At 38.4% G+C, this 12,636-nt stretch overlaps 1 protein-coding gene across 1 annotated transcript; it reads left to right on the plus strand.

The window, feature by feature from the left end:
- Positions 1-1,294: 1,294 nt before the first annotated feature.
- Positions 1,295-12,393, plus strand: LOC139948414 (serine/threonine-protein kinase TNNI3K-like). The gene is made up of 13 exons (XM_071946560.1): positions 1,295-1,398; positions 2,177-2,369; positions 2,648-2,759; positions 3,462-3,568; positions 3,910-4,007; positions 4,483-4,593; positions 4,959-5,057; positions 6,303-6,447; positions 6,862-7,006; positions 7,427-7,531; positions 8,073-8,167; positions 8,503-8,649; positions 9,265-12,393. Exons 2-13 carry the CDS (start codon positions 2,330-2,332, stop codon positions 9,327-9,329), a joined length of 1,269 nt encoding a protein of 422 aa, XP_071802661.1. The 5' UTR covers positions 1,295-1,398; positions 2,177-2,329; the 3' UTR covers positions 9,330-12,393.
- The last annotated feature ends 243 nt before the right edge of the window (positions 12,394-12,636 follow it).

Raw genomic sequence — 12,636 nt, forward strand, 5'->3', positions numbered from 1 at the left:
GTTTCCTGGATTCAGGATTTCTTAAAAAAAAACTGAGTCTGCAAAGTCTTTCTTGAAAAGAAGTAAAACTGGTCATCAAAGGGAGAAAGAGACAGTGCACATTGGGTCAAAACTTTTAGTTTTGTCTTTTTGGTGATTCACAGAGTCTGTAAACCGGAGTTGTAACATTTGGGGGGGGGGGGGTAGAATAGTAGGGAACCCTGGCCCCTAAGCCCTTTTCAGGAATGTTCTCGTTCCTTGACAAGATGTCACTTTTACTACGTTCATACTCGGTTCCATTTTCATAAACAATGAATCAAGAAAACTTATTTTGCAGTAGTGTGTTCGCAAGACAACATCCAACCCCTCAAGTTACCTTTGCTTAATATTCAAATAATATTTAGAAGTTACATTTTTCACTGTGTAGTCAATGGTTTGGTTCGGGGTTTTTTTCAAAATTATTGTCAAGACCAAACTAACCCCAAGATTTGTAAATATTCATTGGCTTCATAATATAATATAATACACTGAAGAATGAAGTAATGCCTCAAATTAACTAGGTAATTTTCGACAGCTTTTGGTCTTTGTTAACATCCTCTTTGCCTTATTCTTGATTTCTGTGATCCTAAACCCAGTAACCCAATGATTAACAACATTTTATTAAAATGCATTTTCACAGCTTGGTTGATTTATGTGCAGTTGATAGAAAACTAGAGGATAGGGGTTGAATTATTGTTTTTCTTTCCAACCCACATGATGGATGATCCTCTTTATAAAGTAAAGAATGATTTCACAAAATATTGCCACAAGTGTTTAACACTCTACAGAGAGACTCCATCAGAAAACCAGCTGTCAGTTTCCTTGAGGGACAATCTTATTGTCTTAGACGTTCAATAACAGCTGGCCTTTCTGACGCCACAGGAAAGTCTTTTGACTTTTTGAATTTCCTTTTAAACAGAATTTGTTTTCAAAGCGCATTTTTGTAAATGCGCTAATTATTACTTTGCATAATGTCGATCAACTTGCTGATTATAGATGAGGCATTGCCTATAATACAGGCTGTTTTAAAATTCCTATTATACGTCCCAATGTCAAGAAACAGGTCCTGGAGTTTAGACATGGTATTAAAAAAATTCATGCATCAAAAGTCCTCAGTTTTCAAATTCCTAATCGCAAGAATAGTTCAGCACGCAGAGTGCCCACGCTGCACGCACCTAACTGTGGAGTGTACATGTACATGTATGGCAACGCCGCATGCGGTCGTCCTCTACGTGTGCGCGCCCGAAGTCTGTCTCACGCATTGCCTTTTCTTTGCTTGTCAACAGAGGTCGCCTGTGAGAATTCCCGCAGAAATTCAGATGATGAGCTAGATGCGGACGAGGAGAACTAAAGGTTATTAACTCAGAAAACACGATAAAGGTAAAGTTTAATTTTATTAATGGTTTGCTTAATTGACAAGGAAGGTTTGTAAGTTATTATGTGAGTGACCAGTTCCAATTTGACATGCCATTTATCGAACTGTTCATCATGAACTTCATGTAAATGTGACCATGGAGGTCCGTAAAAAATGTAAACATGTCACTGACCATCTGCACTAGGAGAGTGGTACAAACAAAACAGAGTTCGAGTTGCAGGATGACTGACACTTGAGTTGAGAGTGAACCCGCCTTCATTGTCTGTCATAATTACTTGTTTGTAGCCTTACGCTTTACCTCCTTGCATAAGCTTTGTCATAAGTTTAAGGCTAGTCCTAGTGACTAGGGCGCTAGATTCTTTTTTTTGAATTGTTGACATAAAGTTTAAAACGCCAAACAAACGGTAAAAATTTCGAAAAAAGCCGGGAATCAAGCACCGCAGTCATGGGTGGGTCTAGTTTAAAGCCTGATTTGCTTAGTTACTCTAGTCTAATGACTTAAGTCTAATTTTAATTTAACGTAAACTCTGCTCTGTAGAGAAATGTAACTTTTATGTGAAATGGGGCTTTACATTATTTTATTTAAACAATGCGATTGTTGATTTGCTTGTATATCAATCATTCATTATAGGATTTATCATTAATACTTGACACGTAACAGGGTTTATTTACTTGAAAAAAAACCCAAACAAACGACTGAATATGCCGTCTCCTCTGTCTAACTCTAGCCGGTGAAGTATCAGGTCTGATAATGTTCCTTTGTTGTTTCTTGTTTTATCATAGAATAGAGATGGAGTAGCTGAATGTGAACCACGCTGGATTAGGATTCCCCAATGCGGGTAATGAAGTGCATCCAAAACATCTGATTGGTCATCCTGAAGAATGACATCACATGGACGTTAGTTTCCATGAATCCACGGCAAATCGCAGGGTATTATGGGAGCTTATAAATCTAGACCACCATCATCATGTTCAGGTGTGTTACATTTTTATTTATTTAATCTAAATCATTGCGGAAATGGGAGGGCAGAGCTTAAAATTAATGGAACTTCACCAAGCTAGAGACCCATCACGGAACGCACCTTCCAACAATGTGCATCTATCATTCCCGCCTTTTAGGAAGACAACTAAAAGGGGTCTTTAGGGCTGTAGCACTTTTCAAAACCACGCAGTTGGCATCTTGGTTTCATTCAGTCAGTTTCTTTGAAAATGTGTGCTTTAGTATGACTGTCCGTTATAATGTTACCATTACAGAAGCATGGTTAAAGCGAGTCAGTGACAGCTACTCATCACTAAGAACTAGGATTTCTCTGGACACTAGCATTAATAAAGAGACGGAGCTCAGTGCACTACAACAGGCTTGTTGGTAAGTGATCGTTAAGGCAAAAATTTCTTATCTGCAGGGTGGAATGGCGGGTCATATGAGAGTACTAAATGCTTAATGACCTTTTCCTGGTGTGTCATGGCCGAGCGGTGTAGGTCACTGGACCTAAGCTCTGGTGTTGTCAGCACAAGAGTGTGGATTTGAATTCTGAACACGACACTTGTGTCTAGAGCAAGGCACTTAACCGTAACTGCTTTGTAAAAAGTTGGGAAGGGAGTGCATTCTGCTCTACCAGCAAGGCTCCTAGGTAGTAGATGATACCCATGTCTACATCCTTACGGACTGTGAAGGGGATAACCCTGCTTCAGCCCCAGGAGTAGGTGACTCCTAGTGGATGATACCCATGTCTACATCCTTACGGACTGTGAAGGGGATAACCCTGCTTCAGCCCCAGGAGTAGGTGGCTCCTAGTAGATGATACCCATGTCTACATCCTTACGGACTGTGAAGGGGATAACCCTGCTTCAGCCCCAGGAGTAGGTGGCTCCTAGTGGATGATACCCATGTCTACATCCTTACGGACTGTGAATGGGGTAACCCTGCTTCAGTCCCAGGAGTAGGTAGCAATGTGCTTCTGGTGTCATTTAAGTGTAGCCCTCACCTTGAAGTGGCTGTCCTTGGCCTTGTGATGTTAGGTTCAAGGTAGGCCTACAGTATGTAAAATTGTTTTTATATATTTTGCAGTGACGATGACATTGATGAGGTCCTACAGTTAATGGATGATACAAATATTTATGAGAAGACTGAAAGTGGCGGGCACTCTTTACTGCATCTGTGCTGCATGGATGGAGGTAAGTCTCATAGTTGACTGCCAAAGATCAATTTCGTAGAGCTTAAATATTGAAAGGAGGTCGCAGGTTAAAATCCCTCTCTGGTAAATTTTTCAAAAAAAAATGTCAACCCAAATTTAAAAAAAATTATCAAGTCAGTTTCTTGTGGTGTATTACTGGATATTTGAAACATTTGCATTTCCTTAAAGGTGAACCCTGTACCACCACCACCACTTCCAGGTAGTATCGTTAACTTAGGTTCAATCCCTGGCTATACAGCAATTACGGGTTGAATGGCTTCTGACTAGCACACCCTAACAATGCATTATAATTAATTGATGTTGCCAATGCTTTATGCCTAGGTTGCAGGAGTGCAGTTCGCTTGTTAGCCAGAGTAGGAACACGCATCAACAGTCTTAGTGGAAGGGGATTCGCACCTCTGCATATAGCATGTTTCAAGGTGAGACCAAAGCCTAGTGATTTTCCCCTACAGACTGGTATGTTACCTCTGTGGAACTGGGTTCGAATCCCCCACACTCTGGTCCACAACACTGAGTTTCGATTCCAATTGGGTTCATCTAGTTTACACAAATAAATTTCCCTGGGTTTCCACTAGCACTTAATACAACTTGTTTCCTTTCCTATGTTGGGACTGGGTTCAAATCCCACACACTCTCTTCACAGCATTGGGTTTGATATACCCACCCTAACACTATCCAAAGTCCTATAATTTTACCACTAGTAGCCCCAAAAGAAATAATGCCTGCATGCTTATGTTGCCCAATCACATACTTTTAAGACATTTTCTTGTTAGGGTAAAGTTCATAGGTGTTATAGACCTGTGGGTGTAGTGGACATTTTCTTAAACTTTAACCTCGTGCAAAGGTTACCAATGAATCTAATCATTTTTATTGATGATATTTCTGATTGCACAGGGTGATATTGAGTTAGTGAGTGACTTATTAATCGGTGGGGCTGATGTGAAACAGATCAGCTATGCATCTATCACTGCTCTTCACTTAGCAAGCCTAGAAGGCCACGCCCAGGTTGGTTCATTTCACAAATCTAGATATTTGTTATATTAAAAGTTTTTATCTTTAAAGTAAAAAAATAATCTGTGTCCGATATTCAAAAAATTATACCCTATTCAGCGACCTTCCCTTGTCACCCAGAACCCAGAACTTTTGAAAGGGACATTTAAATTTTTTCAAGTTGGGCGCTCTTTTCTAATTCCTTCTTCAAATGCTCTCTTAGAGGGGCATGTCTGAAAGATGCGATTAATTCCATTTTTTGAAAGGGACAATTCTATTTCTTTTGAAAGGCTGATCTTTCCTAATGCCTTCTTCAAAGGCTGTCTGAGATGCAATTATTTGCACGCATTAATGACTTCTTATTGTTTTCTTGTTCGTAGGTCGTTGAGCTTCTGCTGAGGTATGAAGCTGATCTGTGCACTCAAGATGTCCTTATGTTTACTCCGCTTCATGCTGCATGTTTCTTTGGTCACGATCAGGTTGGTTTTCATTGTCAATTTCGGTTCCTTGTTTTACCCTCCTGGTTTCTTAGCATTTGTCAGTGATTGACTGATGATTGGAATTATTCAATGGTAAAGGTTGTGCATGGTGGTAAATAGGCCTGGGCGAATTATTCAAATATCCGGTTAATGGCGAATAGGTTTTCCTATCCGTAATCGCGAATGCCTTTTTTTTCTTAACCGAATATCCACATAGGGCGCGAATACCTATTTATAAACCGGATAGTTCTGTAATTACAACCAAGTAACCGGATATTATTTAATGTCCGAATATCCGCGGACGTCGGGCGACAACTGATATGAATGTTTGTCTGAATCCTTATGAAACTTCTTTTAAGACAGCATAAAACAGCATAAATTAAGTATTTAACTATGCTCACCTCCGTGAAGAGTTAAAACAATGACATTTCCGACGTATTTTGTTCAAAGATTACAAAAGTTTTCCTTCACGTAGAGTCAATCACGATCAAAAGAAAAGCAAATCGCCATCTTTAAATTAGATCCGGACATTTTTATGAATGAACCGAGTGACACTGTCTAAAACTAATATCAATCCGCCCATAAGATCTCATTTACAAACGATCAGCGTCCTCTAGCGGCAATTTTTTAAAATTTGTTTAATATTTTTTTTTTTAATAGCGCCCTCTAGCGGTGAAAAAACTATTCGAATATTCGGTTAATTTCGGATAGTTGGCCAGCGGTATCCGAATAACAAAATTTCACTATTCGCCCAGCACTAGTGGTAAATACTCAAAAAATTAAAGATTGCAAAAATTGTTTGGGTGAGAAGCACTGCAGCCGTTGATAGTATATAAAAGAATTCCCTTGGAAATAAAATGGTTTGGGGATATGTTACCTCCAAAAAATTTGAATCTGTGAGATAATTCATGCATGACTATTCGCCAGATTTCTGAGAATTGATGTCCATTTGCGAAACTGCGGCCAAAGATGTGGTTGGTACAACACTATCACCTCACTAAAGCTAAACTTTGATGAATGGATTCATCATTCTTGTGGAAATACAGTGGCAGTTTTTTGCTGTTTTCTCAAACTTTCATATGTTACTTACACCAGGGGAATGGGATCGGGGAGTTACACAATAGCTCCTAGAAAGTGATTTTACAAAGCATGATTTCCAGAATAGGAATTTGTGTATCTAAGGAGCTTTGGAAACATGTATACCATTTTGTAACATTTTTGTTTCTTGAAAATGGTCTCGCGTAGGTCGTAAAATGTTTGATCAACCACAATGCAGACATCAACGTTGGTGGTGGGGTCGGATTAAGGCCCCTTCACTTATCATGCACTCAGGGATTCTTGACTGTTACAGAGCTGTTGGTAACCGGCAGGAAGAACAACAAAGCTGATGGTATGTATTAGAAAACAAAGTCAAAGTCAAATTCAAATTTTGGCTCGACAAAAGTAAAGCAGGATGCCAGTTGCAGATTTTGTGTATGACACGGTATGTTTTGAGCTCGGTTGTTTTTTGGGTGCTCAAGCAGCTCAATGAAATTGGGCCCAGGATTGGTGAAAGACCTGGGGTGGATTTCACAAAGAGTTTAAGACTAGTCTTATTTACTCGTCCTAACTTAGGACTAGCCTTAAGTTTTTGATATATCCTAGGACTAGTAGTTCTTTGTGAAATTGACACCTTGGCACATAGTAATCAATGGTTCAATCAACAAACCTGCAGTTAGTGATATTTATAGCCGTTGTGCAATCATTGATTTCAAAAGTCTGTGATTGGTGATCATCAAATTTTTAATTTTTTTTTGTTTTTCAGTTAATATTCAAGACAATGAGAATAACACGCCACTGCACTACTGCGCAAGAAAGGGACATTTACCGATTCTGAACTATCTTCTTGACCCTTCCCATGGTGTCAAAGGTCACAAGGTCAATATCTATGGTGACACTGCTCTGCACGTGTAAGTTGATTTCAGGAATTAATTATCTGCAGATTTGTTGTTGTTGTTGATAGATGTTAATTTTGAATGGAGTCCAGGTCGTAACACTTGTGTCCTAAAGCAAGACACTTAACCATGATTGCTTCTTAAAGTTGGGGAGGTAGTGCCTTGTGCTCTACCAGCCAGGCTTCTGATGGATGATACCCGAGCCTACATCTGTATGAACTGTAAAGGGGGTAATCCTGTTTCAGCCCTATGAGTAGGTGGCAACGGCCCATGGAAAAGAAAGTTGATTGTAGCCCACACCTTAAAGTGGCCTTCAGGCCTTGTGTGTCTGGCGACTTGCATACAACAAAAATTCCTGGCTTCCTGGAACGCAAGTGCCAGTCTCTCAACACAGCTCGGTCCCTAACAACAGTCAATTTATTTTCTTCTTCACAGAGCTTGTTACCATGGCAAGATTGAGGTCACCAAGCAGCTCCTACCAAAACTGACTCCAGAATGCTTCACTATTGAGAACATTTTCAGTGAAGCGCCTCTTCACTGGTAAGTCTTCTCTCATTTTCTTCAAAAATGTTTCAATTTTTGTTTGATTGAGTAAAGGAAAAATGACTCAAGAGTGAAACTTGAATCCGCAACCTCCCGAGATTAACATGCTGGTACTCTACCAGCTGAGCTATCTATCCCTTAGGTTGGCGGTCTCCCTATTTTGTCAATACTATATTTGTTCAGGGCTGACGGTCAGAAGCCATTCAACCTCAGACATATTCTTCCTACATTAATCTGTTTCCGATTTGTTTCCCCTTTGACAAATTTGGCAGAAATTGTGATTAAGTAGAGCCTGAAATGTCTAATAAAGCCTACACCCATGTAGGTCAGTACTTGTTAAAATATTCTAACTTTTATTCAAGAACCAAATATCATGCCTGTAACCTGTACCCTACCCCAAAAATCACAACCATTCCCATGATGAGATTTCCATCAAACCAAATCGTCAGTTGTTAACCATCACCCAAGGTTTCCAGAAATGTGTCCAAGCCCATGGAAGTATAGTCATGGTTGTTGACTTTGTCTTAATTTAATGTAGTGCTTGTACATCAGGCCAGAGCATGGATTTGGTGAAATTTCTAACGGAGCAGAACGGAGTTGATATCAACTACCAAGGACGGGACGGACACACAGGTAAGCACCTGCCATTTAGATGTTCTAGGTTTAATTAAAAAAAAAAAATTCTGGTGATTTTTTTGGGCCACACATTTTAGTCCCATCATCTGGGCCCAATTTCATGGCTCTGCTTGACTTAAGCAAATAATCGGCGCTTGTGGAAGCTGGGAAGACGTAAGCAAAAGTGGTGTGTTTCTTTGTGTGTTATTGGTAAGGCCATATCCGAAATGGCGGCTACAGCTACGGCTTGGCTACGGCTGAGGATGAGGTACACCCTTACACAAGATGATGTGACAATTTAGCTGTAGCCACCATAACGGATACAATGTTTGATCTGCTTTGTCTCGTTGCAGCATTACACAGTGCTTGCTACCATGGCAGGCTCCAATTGGTGCAGTTCCTGATAGAGCAAGGAGCAAACCTGGATTTAGTGTGTAATGATGATGTCATGGCAAGCAAGGCTAAAAAACAGACATGTCTCGTCTGGGCAAGTGAAAGAGGTAATCTTTTTTAGTCCACTGATTGTGAGACTTTTGGGTACCCTAGGTGGCAGCAGACTTAACAAGTAAATCCAGTTTTCTTGGAAATGTGCGCATGCTCAGAAATTCGTAAACAACGGAAATTTACCTGGTAAGTCTGCTGCAACTTAGTGTTCCAAAGTCGTTTATTCTTAATCAAGTTTGTTTGGATGTGATCCCTATATTGACAAAACAGGGAGATCACCAACATTGGGGCTAGATATCTCATTTGGTAGAGTGCCGGCCCGTTAATCTGAACATTCAAATCCCGCTCTAGTAAACTTTTCTTTTCTTTGATAACCCCTAAGTATTTAAAATGTACCCAGTCAGTTTCCCTTTTGTTTTATTTCTTGATATTTTGACAAAAAAAGTGCATCCTCTTATAGGTAATCCTTCTGCTGCCGCTTCCCAGGTTGTTTCGTAAACTTAGGTTTGATCCCTGGCTGCCTGGCAGTTATAAGTTGAATGGCTTCTGACTGGCACCCAGAACAAAGATATTTACAAAATAGGGAGACCGTCAGTTGGAGTGTAGCACGTTAATCCAGTGTTTACAGCTTTAAGTTGCACTCTAGTCAATTTATCTTTATTCAACTTCAGGTCATGATGATGTGGTGGTCCTTCTGAAGAAAGCAGCGCAGGATAGACCAGCATTATCCACATGAAGACGGTTGACTATCCACGCCAGCATAGTGTCCTCAGTAAGTAACAACTAAAGAGAAAAATAACTAGTTGTTTAATTTACAGTGTACAATGTACTATCTATAAAGTTAAGTAAATTTATTCAAACAGGGTGCGATCGGTTTAAAAGCAATATTAATAATGACATTTGTTTTAGTGAATGTCTATATAAACTATCAGTATTACTATTATATAAAAGAGTTGTCAAGATATATCCATTGTGAAAATTGTCACCTATAAACTCATATAGAATATACATATATAGAAAGCTGCAATTTAGAGTTGACGTCAATACTAAGTTAAATGTTAAGATAAATGTAATATTCAAAGGATGTGCTGTACTTAATAAAAAAGACTTGTATCCTAGCTTATCATAATGGTAATTTTTTGTCGCTGTTCCCATGAAGTGACCTATCTGTCAAAAATTGGCTTAACAATTTGGGGAAATGGGTTTTTGTGATGCAAATTTACTTTGCTTTTGTAATTTGCTGGCTGAAAGTATAAACCTTGAACTTGGGAAACAGTTTGCCAGAGCATCTTGCATCTTGCAATCAGAGAGATTTTGTCCACCAAACAGGGAGACATTCAACATAATAGGGACAATGTTTCCATAATTGGGGAGTTTTTTTAATTTGTTCATCAAAACATGGAAAGATTAGTAAATTTTAAAGGGAACGTTTTGCACACATCAGAAGAGTTTGCAGCTTTTAATTGTTTGCTGCGGAGAAGACTTAAATCTTCCACAACTTTTGGGGATAATTTTTTGATACAATTTCATCAACAAACACTTCTGAAACTGCAAATATTCAATATTGGACAGCTTTCTGTGTTATGTGTTACCTTAGTAACTTGATGTGTATTTTTCTATGATGTTATTACAGCATTCCACTCATTGTACTGAAATTGTATTCTTTTATTAATGTTTTGGGAACAAGCTAAAAACTATTATACCACCCTTGTTTCTTTGTCATTTTGTTTGCTGAAACACGCATCTTGTGTCGTTCATAATTTTGCCATGTATTTACTGCCATGATGCTCAATGATTTAATATTTGAGTCCAATGTGGGTTGTTATTTGATGTTGTGTTACTAGTTTTTTCGAATGAACAGTCCAGGCCCATTTTGTCCAGATGAGGCAAAGTCGTGTCATTGCAGACAAGACTGAACGGATTCATCAAACTTGTCTAAAAGGCAAAAATATATTTCTTTGCTTCAATTTTTTTTCCTATGGCAGAACACTTGAATTCATGTTTTCTTTTACTGCAAACAAAGGCCAGTACTGTAATTCCATTTAAAAAGTTAAATCAAATTTTAATCTGATCTGTTGTATCAGAAGTACTTGACAAGCTACAGTACTGGTAATATTTTATTTTAGTAATATTGCTTTGAAGATTATTTGTCTTTCTGAAAAGTGGAAACAAAGCATTGAATTACTTTCATGTTTAAATAGTTGTTATATTTCATTTGTATGAACTCACTGATATTGTTAATGCATTGCAAACTATTTTTGTTGTTGTCAGAAATGTAAATGGAACATATCGCTGCTTAAATTGGATTGAACATTGAGTTGCAATTGCCAAAGATTTGGCAAAACATAATGAAGAGAAATCTAGAAATTTTATTTAAAGAAATCCAGGCAGCTGCTTCTATATATAACTTTTTTTGTTTCAGGTTTTAAGTTTGATGTCTCAGGAAGTCAGATATTATGTGTTTTCAGAGTTTACTTACTTGTTTCAATTTAAAAAATAATGTTTTTTTATTAGTAATCAGATGACCAATTTCAGGGCCAAATTCTTGAGTCAATCTTTTGAGGGGAAAATTTAATTGTGTTTAGTGTATCAGAGCATGGAGGAAAAATTGTACTACTAATTTTTCCTCAATGATCAGAGGTAAATAAATAGAGTGTCTTGGCCGAGATGTCTAGTGCACCAAGCTGAAGGTCAGGTGTTGTTAGAGTGAAGGTTCGAGTCCCAACCGGGGACTCCCAATGACTGGGACTCAAACCCACCCTCGGCTGATTAGAAGCGCAAGAGCTTGAATCCAGTTAGACTTGATTCAAGTCTTAGATTGCGGTTATTCTTCTGCATCTCAGCCACGAAAAACGCCCCCACATTATTAGCTATTACGCGCCCTAACTCGCAATCTAACGTAGGCTAAATGACGAAGGAAGATCACAAGAGGGTGCTGTTTGTAGCGGCTATCAGGACGACTAAAAAGCCACGATCAAAGACTTGGAACCAAGTCTAGAATCCAGTGCTCTGACTTGCTTGGCCACTACACAACAGGGCCCAATTTCAGCAGAAACTGCCAAACAAATTTCTTGGCTAAGCAAACAAATTATTGGGGCACCAGTCGTAACGATGTAAACTTGATTGAATACTATCTGGTAAACTGTTTTTTTTGCTTAGCAAGGTTTGCCTGTGCTTAGCAGGTTTTTGTGCTTACATGGTTTATGAATTTGGGCTCAGATGTATTAAAAGGGCTTGAGAAGCTTGTAATGGGCTGATGAAGCAGCGAATGAGAACTGTACAGTATTAAGGAGAATTTGAAACATTGTATTTGAAATACGATATGGAAAGGTTTGCGGTAACAGCTTTCTTCAGAGCATACTGATCGAAACGTCGAGTTGAAACCAACGGTTCTTTTCAGAACCACCCCAACTCATAAGAGATAGTCATTACATGGTGTTACCACTAACCTTTTCTATATTGTATAATATTAGTGAGTCTCAGGAGGATTTGTACTGGTATGAATTTTGTAATCACTCAGTTTTAAGAATCTCAACACATTTTTGTTCATAATTACATGTTTTTATATTTGCAAATGAAACAAGTGGGTTATGTATCATTCCTACAATTCAGTACTTATTTGATTCTAATAGTTTAAAGGCATTTTAATTAATTTATAAAATTACAATTGCATAAAGCGCACAGATGTACCCGACTGTACTGGTTTACTATTGTTTTAACTCCCACCAATCTTTATTTTGTTTGTTAGAAATATATATTTTCTGTCTCTGGGAATATTCAACAATCAGAGTATAAAATAAATGTGAAAAAAAATGAATAAAAATAAATGTGTTCACTTGTAGAAATGTCGTTTTACTTTGTTTTCAAAATATTAGTATTGAAGATGTTTTGTTTTATTTATTGCTTGAGGCGAATCTCTTGCACTAAGGCATAAAGGAAAGTCAAATGAGTAGTCAGCCCCTGAGTGAAAGTTGGGAAGATGTTCATATTTTTTTGGGTGACCACTGGGGGAACTCTTGATTTAGAAGTTATGTCACACAGGA

This window comes from Asterias amurensis, chromosome 15 (genome assembly GCF_032118995.1).
Source record: "Asterias amurensis chromosome 15, ASM3211899v1".
Lineage (NCBI taxonomy): Eukaryota > Metazoa > Echinodermata > Asteroidea > Forcipulatida > Asteriidae > Asterias > Asterias amurensis.